The 12,145-nt window shown below is 36.3% G+C and overlaps 1 protein-coding gene across 11 annotated transcripts in view; it reads right to left on the minus strand.

Annotated features, from left to right (window-relative positions):
• Positions 1-12,145, minus strand: part of HERC1 (HECT and RLD domain containing E3 ubiquitin protein ligase family member 1) — a 189,982-nt gene that overhangs the window by 48,013 nt on the left and 129,824 nt on the right. For 10 of the 11 annotated variants that reach the window (XM_086710897.1, XM_086710904.1, XM_086710902.1 and 7 more), the window contains 4 exons: positions 10,494-11,269; positions 8,297-8,495; positions 5,892-6,052; positions 182-298 (listed from right to left, as the gene is read on the minus strand). In XM_086710897.1, the coding sequence (XP_086567023.1) occupies positions 182-298; positions 5,892-6,052; positions 8,297-8,495; positions 10,494-11,269 (1,253 nt within the window). The remainder of the gene's footprint in view (positions 1-181; positions 299-5,891; positions 6,053-8,296; positions 8,496-10,493; positions 11,270-12,145) is intronic. The other variant, XM_086710901.1, reaches the window with a different exon arrangement.

Below are 12,145 nucleotides of genomic sequence, written 5' to 3' on the forward strand. Positions count from 1 at the left end.
TATGATACTGATTTTGGGCAACATAATTATTCATGGCACCAATTTAAGAGTGTCTGCTATGACACCATTATAACTAAATCTGCTATTAAAAAGTTTTACGGTCTCTTAAAACAATGTGTCACGCTCTATAATATCGGGCTTCTCCTATATGTATATACTGATATATAAAAACTTATCCTACCTGTGGCTTCCATGGCTTTGGCAATCTGCCGGAGAGAGAACCCCATCTCCAGCAAGGGTACTGCAATTGCTGGAGGAGGAGGAGAAGTTGAGAGTCTGCTGCTTGGGTCTGACAAGGCTGAAACAAAAGAAAGAGAGTAAAGTCCTAAATATCAGTACATACTATGAGTAAAAAGTGTCCTTATAGTAACTGTTAAGTCCCCAATTTCCTAATACTGTCTACATTTATTGAAATTTTATTCTATTCAGAATTCACTAAATGTGGAACTAAATGGGATTTTGTTACAGCTTTTTAAGGTTTTTCATAAAGCTAACATAAAACAAAGCTGCTGAAAAAAATATTAAATGTTTTCTTACTTTGAAATAGTTTCTAACTTACAAAAAATTTCAGACTTAACAGAAATTTGCAAGCATAGTACAAAAGAATTCTTTTACCCATGAACCACTGGAGAGTAAGTAGCAGACATGATGCTTCCAACTCCCTTGAATACTCTAACAGTTAATTAACTCCTACAAATAAGGACACTGGCTTGCATAACATAGTATCAAAGTCCGGAAATTAACAATGTTAATATCTATCTAATCCAGATCTCATTCTAGTTTCACCAGAACTCCTGATAATGTTCTTTACAGCAAAAGATCCAATCCAGGATTATCATCCTTCCATTTAGTTTTCAGATCTCTTCAGTCTCCTTCAATCACTTTGATACTTTTAAGATTACAGGCCAGCTATATGATAGGAAGTCCCTCAATTTGGGTTTGTCTGATGTTTCTTCACGTGCTTTTTGGCAGGAATACAAAACTGATTCTGCCTTCTTCTCATTACATTCTACTAGATGGTACATGATTTCAACTTATCCCATTGCTGGTGATGCTAACTTTGATCACCTGAGTTAAGCTGGTATCTGCTAGTTTATCTCCTGATTAACTAAAAAAGGTACTCTTTTTTATTTCTCCCTTTGTAATTAATATTTGTTGGGAGGAATTATATGTAAATAGCCCATTCCTCGTCAAAGTGAGACTCACTAACATCCATTAATGTTTACTGGCTGAATTATTTATTATTATGATGATGATGATGGTTGACAAATGAGGATTTTCTAATTCCATCATTGCTTTCAGATTTATCAGTCTCCTTTCTCCATCAGTAGAGATTTTCATTGTATTTGTGGGTTATTATATGTTATTATAACAATGATTATTTATTTTGATGCCCCAAACATTCCAGATTTGGCTAGTAGATGTCCCTTCAATCTAGTTTCTATATCCTGGAGGCATGTGCCCATAATTCTCTGAGCAGTTTATCACTTTCTGGCACAAGATATTCTAGGCTCATCTCATACTTAACCCTGAAATCAGCCATTTCTACCAGGAGATAGGGTTCTCTTTTAGTAGAGGATGGTATTTAGAAGACAGGATCTTGGCACTAGGTGTGTTTATTGCTACTAAGGCATCACTGCTCCTAGGTCCTTTCAGTGGACAGTGCTGATAGAAGCCCTGTGCCTCATTTAATGGTTTTTGAATTCAATTAGGAAGGAAAGAAGAAGGAAGCAGGGAGAATGACAACTTTCATTTTTGCTTAAAAAATGTCACTACTCCTACAGTGGTAATAGTCCTGACACATTTGTTGGACTTCTGCTTCTAGCCATGATAGAATAACAGAGACTGGATTTACCCTCACCTTAACAACTAAAAGAACAGATGGAATATATCAAATGATGGTCTGTAGACACTGGATGGCAGGCAACGTAGGACAGTGATCTCTGAGAGAAGGAAATCAAATGAGGCGAGGTATACAATTGCCTCAGCATATTTGCTGGAGAGAATTTCCAAGCTGCAGTTCAGGGAGGGCAAATTCAAACTAAACTCAGCGGCCTCTCTGAACTGAGGACAAAAAAGTAAAGAATTCAAGATGGCTAGCATTCACAGGGTAGAACACCAGAAAGGAGAAAACTGTACAGAAAGAAGAGAGCTGCACAAAAAGCAAAATTCAGAAATGTACAGAAGGTCCTTCTTTTTCCCTCAAGTCTTCAGCTGATGTTAATGCAGCAACTACCCAGAACTAGGGAAGGAATTACCAAAAAGTAGCAGGCAGAACAATCCTTGAGGCTCATACAGGGTTGGGAAGAATTTGTGTTACCAGAAGGAAAGAACTACAATACACAAGGCACTGGATAGAATACTAAGAAAGGTATTAGTTCAGTGGTGGGGAAAAATTTAGCCAAGCTAAAGGCTGTTCTGGTCCCTCCTAACAAAGCTTAAAAGGAAGGCTTGAAAGAATCAAATCATTTCCAAGTAATTTAACTGTATCCTATAACAAAGTTAAAGTATATTTAAATAAATACAAACTATCAAGCACCCAAAAAGGTAAAATTCACAATCTCTAGTAACCAATATATAATTACCAAACATCCCCCCCCCAAAAAAACCCCGAGAAAATATAATTCAAAATAAGTAGAAAAATTAGTCAACAGAAACAGACCTAGATATTAGATATGTGCTAAGAAGAGAATGATATTTAAACAGATCTAAAGGTGATGTTCATTATTTGTGCATTCCATATTTGCAAATTCATCTACTCATTAAAGTTAATTTGTAACTCCCAAATCAATACTTGTGGTGCTTTCACAGTAATTTACATGCACACAGTGACAAAAACATTTCAATCTCCTGACACACTGGTTCCTAGCTGAGGTATAACAGGTGATGCTTACATTCTTGTTTGAGCTCCGAGACTGTAAACAAGTCTCCTTTTCATGGTCTATTTAGTGTCATGCGTTTTGCAGTTTTGTGCTTTTTGTTGGTGACTTCACTATTTAAAATGGCCATGAAGCATAGTGCTGAAATGCTGCTAGTTTATTTTTTTTTTTAAGTTTATTTATTTATTTTGAGAGAGAGACAGAGTGTGTGCGTACAAGCTGGGAAGAGCCAGAGAGAGGGGGAGAGAATCCACGAGCAGGCTCCACAGTGTCAGTACAGAGCCCAATGCTGGGGGCTCAATCTCACGAACTGTGAGATCATGACCTGAGCCGAAATCAAGAGTCAGAGGCTTAACCAACTGAGCCACCAGGAGTCCCTGTCTAGTGTTTCTAAGTCCAAGAAGGCTACGATATGCCTTATGGAGAAAATGTATGTGTCACATAAATTTCATTCAGCCATGAGTTAAGGCTCTTGGCCATGAGTTCAATGCTAATGAATCAATAATATATATTAAATATAATGTATTTAAATAGAAACATACATAAAACAAGGTTATATACTTGACAAAATGTGACCAGAAGTTCACAAAAACCTACCCTTATCTCTCCCTTAGGAGTAATGGTTCATTTTTCACTAATTCAGTGTTCACAGTGACTTTATAGAAGAACATAACTATCCTAATAGTGAGAACTGACTGTTATTCCATGTATTTGATAAGGCAGAGAAAAGATTAATAAGCATGTTAAAGACATGGAAGACTGTCTTTACAATGTATGAATGGAAAAGTACTAGATGGGATTAAGAGCAAATCTGATTCTGCAGGAGAAAAGATTAATGACCAGAAAACACAACAATAAAAACTATCCAAAATGGAAACAGACATTAAATAAATAAACAATAAAAAATAAATAAAAAGATATTAAAAAAAAATCAAAGCATTAGTGATCTGTGGGACGACTTCAAGTGGCCTTGTATACACATAACCATAGACACTGAAATGGAGTTATACAACAGAAATACATCTGAAAAATAATGAATTAAAAATTTCCAAATTTAATGAAACTATAAATCCACAGATCCAACAAGCTCAATAAATCCCAAGCACAAGAAAACTAAATCAGGGCAGATCATAATAAAATTGCTTAAACCTAGTGATAAAACAGAAAAATCTTAAAAGCAGCCAGAGAAAAAGGCATATTATATTAAGATTAGAATGAAAGAAAAGTTATCATGCAAGCCAGAAGACAGCAGAGGATCTTAAAGCACTGAAAGAAAAAAAATCGTGAATCTAGAATTCTATACCCAGAGAAAATATTTTTCAAAAATGAAGGTGAAATACACTCTTTTAGATATACAAGAGCCAAAAGAATTCATCACTAGCAGATCATTACAAGACATGTTAAAGGGAAAGCAGAAGGAAATTATACCATATGGAAATTGGGAACTACATAAAGAAATAAAGAATCTAAGACCTGATAAATACGTGGGTAAATATAAAATACATACTTTAGATTTCAAATTCTTGCAAAGACAACTGGCTGTTTACAACAAAAATAATAACAATGTGTTATGGGCTTTATAACCTATGTGTATATTAAATGTATGATAAAAGTACAAAGACTAAGAAAGGGGAAATAAAAGTATACCATTGTTAGAATTTTTAATATATATGAAGTGGTACTTGAAAGTAGCCTGTAATAATTAAAAATGTATACTATAGACCTGAAAATAATCTCTAAAAATACACATACAGCTGATAAGCCAACAAAGGAGGTAAAATGAAATAATATAAAATATGAATTTAACAAAAAGACAAACAGAAGGAAAAGAGAAAGAACAGACAACGTGAACAGAAAGATGATAACTTTAAACACAACCCTACCAATTATCACATTAAATGTAAACAGTCTACAGAGACCAATTAAAAGATAGAGAATACCAGGTTGGATGAAAAAAGCAAGACCCAATGATAGGCTGCCTTTACAAAGCCCCTTTTAAATATAAAGACACAAAAAAGTAAAAGGCAAAAATGATGGGAGACAACATACCATCCTAACACTAGTATATTTGTATCAGATAAAGCAGATTTAAGGACAAAGAATATTACCAGGAGTAAAGAGAGTCACTTGGTAATGACAAAGAGATCAATTCATTATGAAAACATAAGAATCTTAAATATTTATGGACCCAAAGAGAGTTTTAAAAGACATGAAACAAAAACTGATAAATGAAAGGAGAAATAAACAAATCCACAATTTCAGGCAGAGATTTCAACACTACTCTATCAATAATTGATACAGTAAGTAGACCAAATACTGATATTTACTGATACTTCTTTATCAGTAGAGATAAAGAAGACTTGAAAAAACAATCAACTACCTATGTTTGACTGACCAAACATTTACAGAACACTCCACTCAACAATAGCATAATACACATTTTTTCCAAGTCACATGGAATATTTACCAAAACAGACCATATTCTGGGCCATAAAATAAGTCTCAATAAATTTAAAAAAATTCATATTATACAAGATGCATTCTCTGATAACAATGAAATTAGAAATTAGTAAGAGAAAGACATCTGGAAAATTCCTAAAGATCTGGAAATAAAATAACATATTTCTAAATGACCAAAATTGTCAAAGAAGATATCCATGGTAAATTAGTACTTTAAACTGAATGAAAATGGAAACACAGCATTTCACAATGTGGAGGTTACAGCAAAAGCAATGGTGAAGGGAAATTCATAACACTAAAAATGCCTATAACAGAAAATAAGAAGGGTCTAGTATGACTGATGTATAGCATACCTTTTCTCTCCCAACTAGCCATAAATGAATCTACAGCTTCAAAATAGAGAAGACAATTTAGTTTGATAGGACAGATCACCCTTAATCAAAATCACTGTTTTACCTTCAATGAGAAAAAACACAATGCCCACGTTATGAAATCCCACACATCAGGAATGCCAAGAGGTTTGGGTGTCATAGTGCATGACAGCACACGCACCTGTGCGGTTAGCTGGCCTTGCTGACTGGGAATCAGGAGAAGTTAAGCTTTGCCTTCTTCCTACTTCATCAGAAGGAGAGGTTGGTAACGATGATATTGGAGGAGTCTGTGCACGACGTGTGGGAAGTACAGTGGTAGTTGGGTAACTAGAGAACATTTGCCTTTAAGAAAACAATAATGGTTAGCATAAAAATCCAATTAGAAAATAATACATACATCACAGTCTTCTTATAGAAGAATATTCAACCTGGAAAACTTTAAGTTAGCTATGGTTTAATGGAGGAGGGGAGAAAGACTCCCAACAATTTTAATAATCATTATCACATAGGATACATTTACTATAAAAGTAATATGTTACCATTTGTTTGGCAAAATGCTAGCAACATAGCAGGTGAGGGGAAGGCAGCAATTAATAAAACAGATTTTTAAAATATCCCTGCTTTCATGGAGCTTTCCTTCTACTATAAGAAGATGACAGGGTTATTTTGATAGGTACACAGTAGTTAAAGAATAAGGGATTTTAAAGATAGCTAAGTTACAGTTACTTCAAATATAAATTTACTAGATAGCCATGAAATTATTCACAGGTATTCAAAGTAATAGACTATAGGTAAGTTATGGAAAGAAAAGAGAACTGCCCAGTCACTTAACACAACTGAAAAACAGCATATGAATGGTATGCTAGCCATGTAGAGGGGGAAAGGTACAAGAGAGGCAGCCCCCTCAGGCTGAGAAGGCACACACTGGCTTAAGAATAAAATCCAGGAAGGTCCTCATTGACTGTCTACTCTTTAGATTTGTCCAACAAAATAACCTTTTAAGCATCAAAAAATACTGTCTACCCAGTCAAATAACTGATACATGATATTCACACAGGCAGCAGTTGTTCCCTGATCTTTCTAGTGTTAAATGATGCTTAGTCAGGCAGAGACAACAGCAGCTCTAATACAGTCCCAGCCAACAGCAGGCAAAGACTGAGAAGAAAGGAGGAGTCACAAGGTCTATGAATGCCTGTGAGAGCAAGGGAATATTATTCTACCAGTGAATGCCATGTCTACACTGCACAGCTTGGAAGGCAACAAGGATTAAAAACCATATTAGAATATCCTATCATTCTTCTTTTCCTCCTTTCTTGAACAGAAGCACCCCCGTGGAACTGTTATCAAGTGAGAGGGTTAGGATATGTGAGGACTGGGCAATGGTAGCTGCTAGGATTATTACTCCTCCTGCCCAAGACCAGAGCAGTAACTCAGTTGTGTGAGCTAAAGACTACTGCATTAAGGGTCCGGTCAGGTCCCTTATGACTCAGGTCATAATCTCTCAGTTCATGAGTTCAAGCCCCGCATCAGGCTCTCTGCTTTCAGCGCAGAGCCCACCCTCGGATCAGATCAGATCGTCTGTGACAACCTTCTCTCTTGGCTCCCCTCTGGCTTATATGCACATGCGCACTCTCTCTCAAAAACAAACATTAAAAAAAAAAAATCACTGGGGAACCTTAATTAGAATGCAAACTGTGCCCCACCAGACCTACTGAATGAGACAGGGGGATACTTTACAGTCCCAGAGCCTTAAAAAGCCTCCCAGGTGGCTCCTGTGGACACCAAAAATTGAAAAGCATTACAGTAATAGCCCCTCTCCTACTCTCTAAGATGTCAGTCTACACAATGGGAATGATAATAACCTGTCAATTATGGGAAGGGGGGAAAGAAAGAAGAAAAAGGGAGACCAACCATTCTACTGCTCTTTATTTCACTTAGGCCCTACTTAAGGGAGCTCACAAAATAGTCGCTCCCTAATGATTTTCTCTTAGAAGTTTTCATTTTGTGTATATAACTGGTAAAGTGAAACAAAAAGAAAACTCACACATTATTTGGAATTTACAAACCTACTAAAATAGGGTTGGCTGAAGAAGTATCTATTGTAAGACAGGCTCTTTCATTTGAAAAGTAGACTTATTTGATCTTACAGTAAGAATGAAAGTATAATTAAGAAATTATGCTTAAAAGGGAAATAACTAGAGAAAATTATTTTCATGGAAGTGACCTCCATCTTGAGGCTCTAATATTCAATACAAGCATTTACTTTTTGAGGAAAAAAATATCCAAAAGCCTAGCTGAAAGAAAAGAAAAGATCATTATAAGGAGATAGACTCCTACACTATCTGACTGTCGGTGGCATGGATGATAAATCCAGACCACCCCTCCACTGGCTATGAGACTTGTGCAAGTTATTTAACTTCTGAGGGGCATTCCCAACTTTAGCAAAATGGGTTTGACTTTATGATCTCTTAGGTTCCTCCTAGCTCTAGAATGCCTTTAGTTGGGCACATTCTTCACTGACAGAACAATCACATGTTCAGAATCATAGGCATCAATACGGCAGATGTTAAAGGTCAACTTCCCTACCTGAGAAGACTAAGTGGCATCACTCCTGGGGATTCAGATGCAGGTACTGTTTCTGTGTCAGTGACTGGAGTGGTGGCAGTCGTGGTGTCTTCCAGCGAGCTGCTCATAAAGGAAGTTGTGCTCGAGGCTGATGGGCTAGTGGTAACTGGTGTTTGTGCCTGCTGGGCTTGGTCACTTTCTTCAGCTTGTTGATCAATCTCTATAAACCAAGGTAAATATTAAGAAAGTAGTAAGGATTTGTTTTATCACAAGTGACATATAAATGAAAAACTTACAATATGAAAAGTTTCTAAATATATTTCCCAAGTGCCAATTTCTATGACATATCATATTTTTTTAATGTTCTTGCATATATACACCCTGTATTCACTACTGTAGAGCCTTACTACAGACTCTACTAATAAATACACTTTTGTAATAAATTTTCTTTTTTAGAGAAGAAGGTTCTCTTAAAAACAAAAAAGAAGTCACCTGGGTGGCTCAGTCAGTCAAGAGACCACCTCCTGATTTCTGCTCAAGTCATGATCTCACAATTCCTGAGATCAAGACATGCAGTGGGCTCTGTGCTCATTGCTCGGAGCTTGCTTGGGATTTCCTCTCTCTCTCTCTCTCTCTCTGCCCCTCTCCGGCTTGCACGTGCGTGCTCTCTCAAAATAAACTTAAAAAAAATAAAAATAAAAACAAAAATAGTCTCACTTTTGTTTTTATGATTTGACTAGAGGTTCTCTAAAGGTTATCTATCTAATCATTAAAATTCTATTTCCTGGTTGCACCTGAGTGGCTCAGTTAAAGTATCCACTCTTGATTTCGGCTCAGGACAGGATCTCACAGTTCAGGGAATTGAGCCCTGCAATCAGGCTCCATCCTGCCAGCACAGAGCCTGCTTGGGATTCTCTCTCCCCGCCCCTCCTCCCCGACTTTCTCTCTCTCTCTCTCTCTCTTTCTCTCTCTCTAAACAAACAAACAAACAAACTAAAAAAACGGCTGTGTTTCCTGGGCATCTGGGTGGCAAAGTCAGTTGAGTGTTCGACTCTTGATTTCAGCTCAGGTCACAATCACAGAGTTGTGGGATCGAGCCCCACATCAGGCTCTGCACGGAGTATGGAGCCTGCCTGAGTTTCTCTCTCTCTCTATCCCTATGTGCTCTCTCTTGCTCTCAAGTAAAAAAACAATATATTTTTTTTAAAAACTGTGTTTTCTTAGCACTTTGATTTTGATGTGCCTATCTTTAGACTTTACATAGGCAAAGATGAAGACATGTAAATACAAGTAATACATGTAAATACAATACAAATCTAGATAGAAACCCCATGCTCTAAAAAGGACAATGTCTCACAAAATAAACTACTCCCAAGAACTAAAAAATTAATTAAAATGTCTAAGAGCTTACAAAGTATTTATAATTTTTTTTCTTATCTAGTGAGGGAGCTTACAAATAAAGAGAATATCAAGATAGCAGTTACCACAAAGACAGCTAATTCTATTGGGGTTGCTAAATGGCCACATACCTACATAATCATGATCTTAATACTATTTATATGCAACATGTACTTCCTTCTGCCTATCTACCATTTAATCTATGAAAGGAAGAAAGGGAGTGAGGAAAAAGGGAAGGTAGGAGGAAGAGGAAGGGAAAAAAGAAAAAAGGAAAAGAAGTTCCATGAAGGCAAGGGACTCTGTTCACTGCTGACTTTCCAAGAACCAAGAAGAGTACCTGGCATATAACAGGGACTCAGTAAATATTTACTGAATAAACTTCATTTTTATCTCAGAATTCATATTCCAAAAGGTGAAGATAAAGATAAAATAAGGGCTTTTTTTCCCTACAATACAGAATCTATAAAAGTAATACTTTAAAAAATGTCTCTGAGAAGATATCAGTATATATACTATATATGTTTTGAATCAGATCAATAAATTATTGAGTATCTTTTGTGGCATGAGTTAACTTTTACAAAACGTAGTAGTAATTATTAAGTTCTGTGCTTGTATACGTTTTAAATAGAAAATTATAGGTAAACAGATAATTATTAATATAAAAGAAACAAACAAAAAAACCTGTTTACCTTGCAAAGGAAAAACAATGTGAAAACTGCTGTGGCCAAAAAAATTTTTGATGAATAACTTATGGAATATATCACATCTGACATGAATAATTTCAACAACACATAAGGAAAAGAAAAAGCAGATAACATACCTTGCTTAATTTTGCCCCCAAACTGGTCTTCCAGGAGCCCATGGACCACCAATTTGTAGATCATGGCTTGAGCTCGTTCCAGATCAGCTAATCCCAACGCTCTCTTTATGGGCGACCGCATGACGGCTCGCTTCACCATGTGTCGCATCAGGAACTGCAAGGCTGCTCGCATCTCCACATCTTCATGAACAACCGGAGAGCTTGCACAGTCTGAGTTATGGCCATTTTCAGCCAGAACTTTTGGTATCAGCAACAGCTCAGCATATTTACTACAGCCAAGAAGAGCACTAAGTGATTTCATAGCACCGAGGTAGAGATAGGACAGTTGGACTGCTCTGATTTCTGATTGGGCTATGTCATGGTTTTTGGATATGTGTTCGTGATTTTTTCTTTTTCCTTCTGTTATCTGATGTTGGGATTCCACACTTGGCAGTGTTGGGTCTAAAGAAAATGAAGCTATTTCGTTTTCGGATTTGGAGGCTGTGGTACCCTGATTTTTGACATCATCGGATGTTAAGCCTGTTCGCGTATCTAAAGCAGATTCACTCTCGGTTTTCTGCTCAACATCTCCTTTCTCCTCAGACTCATGTCGGTGTTTCTTTTCATGTCGCTTGGTGCTCTGTTTGCCCATGTCTTCATGAATACCAGTCAGATATGTGAGGTCCAGCAACACAGAAGCCGTCAGGCCTCGGAATCGCGCCACATCAAAAGGCAATGGTTCACAGGGCTCCAGATTATACAATGGAGTATCACTAGGCGACCAAAAAGTTGGGAAGCTTTAATAAAGATCAGAATGACACAGGAAGAAGCAAGTGAGGGATAGACGGGAGGAAGGTACAGAAAATAATGTAAACAAATAAGATGTATCATGTACACAGTACAAAGCATAATTTACACAAACTAGAGAAATCATTACAAAGAGAAAAATAAATCTATTACGAGAAAATGGGGAGATGTGATGCTAAATGCAAAAACAATGAGATGTGCATGTACTTTCAAATCAGAATATTGTTACTACAATGCAAGCCAGGAATTAGCAAAATTTCTGTAAGAGAGCCAAATAGTAAATATAGCTTTCAACCCTGCCATCAAAGTATGAAAGCAGTCACTGAATACCTAAATGAATGTGTGTGGCTGTGTAACATTATTTACAAACATAAGAGGTGGGCCAGATGTAGTCTGTCTATCCCTGATATAAGCTATGTGGAAAGTTTGTATAATAAATTTTACTTATTATGTGCGTAATGACTATAACCTATTTCAGAGAAGACTTTATTTCCATTTAAAACATAACTTTGTAGTCTTCAATTAATGCCTCTAATTTGTAGTTTAAGCAAAAATAGGATCACACACTTCCTGATATTTGGCAAAAATTTACTGAAGTTTAAAAATGTAAGTACACAAAAAATGTAACAGCTTTAGCAAGCATCTAAAGTTTGGTGGCATAAATTTGTTATACTAACCTAAATCTTAATTTTAGCTTAACCTTAATCTTTATTTTCCCTTTGTCTTATTTCCTTATTTGTTTTGATTATTCTGCTATGTTACATTTGCATTTTAATAAGGAATCATAAATCCTTTCTGAAACAAGGCAAAGAATAAAAGAAAAGGTAAATACTTTCATGTAACACTGTAAAATTTTCATTGGTTTC

The sequence above is a fragment of the Puma concolor genome, chromosome B3 (genome assembly GCF_028749965.1).
Source record: "Puma concolor isolate L17-30 chromosome B3, mPumCon1.1.hap2, whole genome shotgun sequence".
Taxonomy (NCBI): domain Eukaryota; kingdom Metazoa; phylum Chordata; class Mammalia; order Carnivora; family Felidae; genus Puma; species Puma concolor.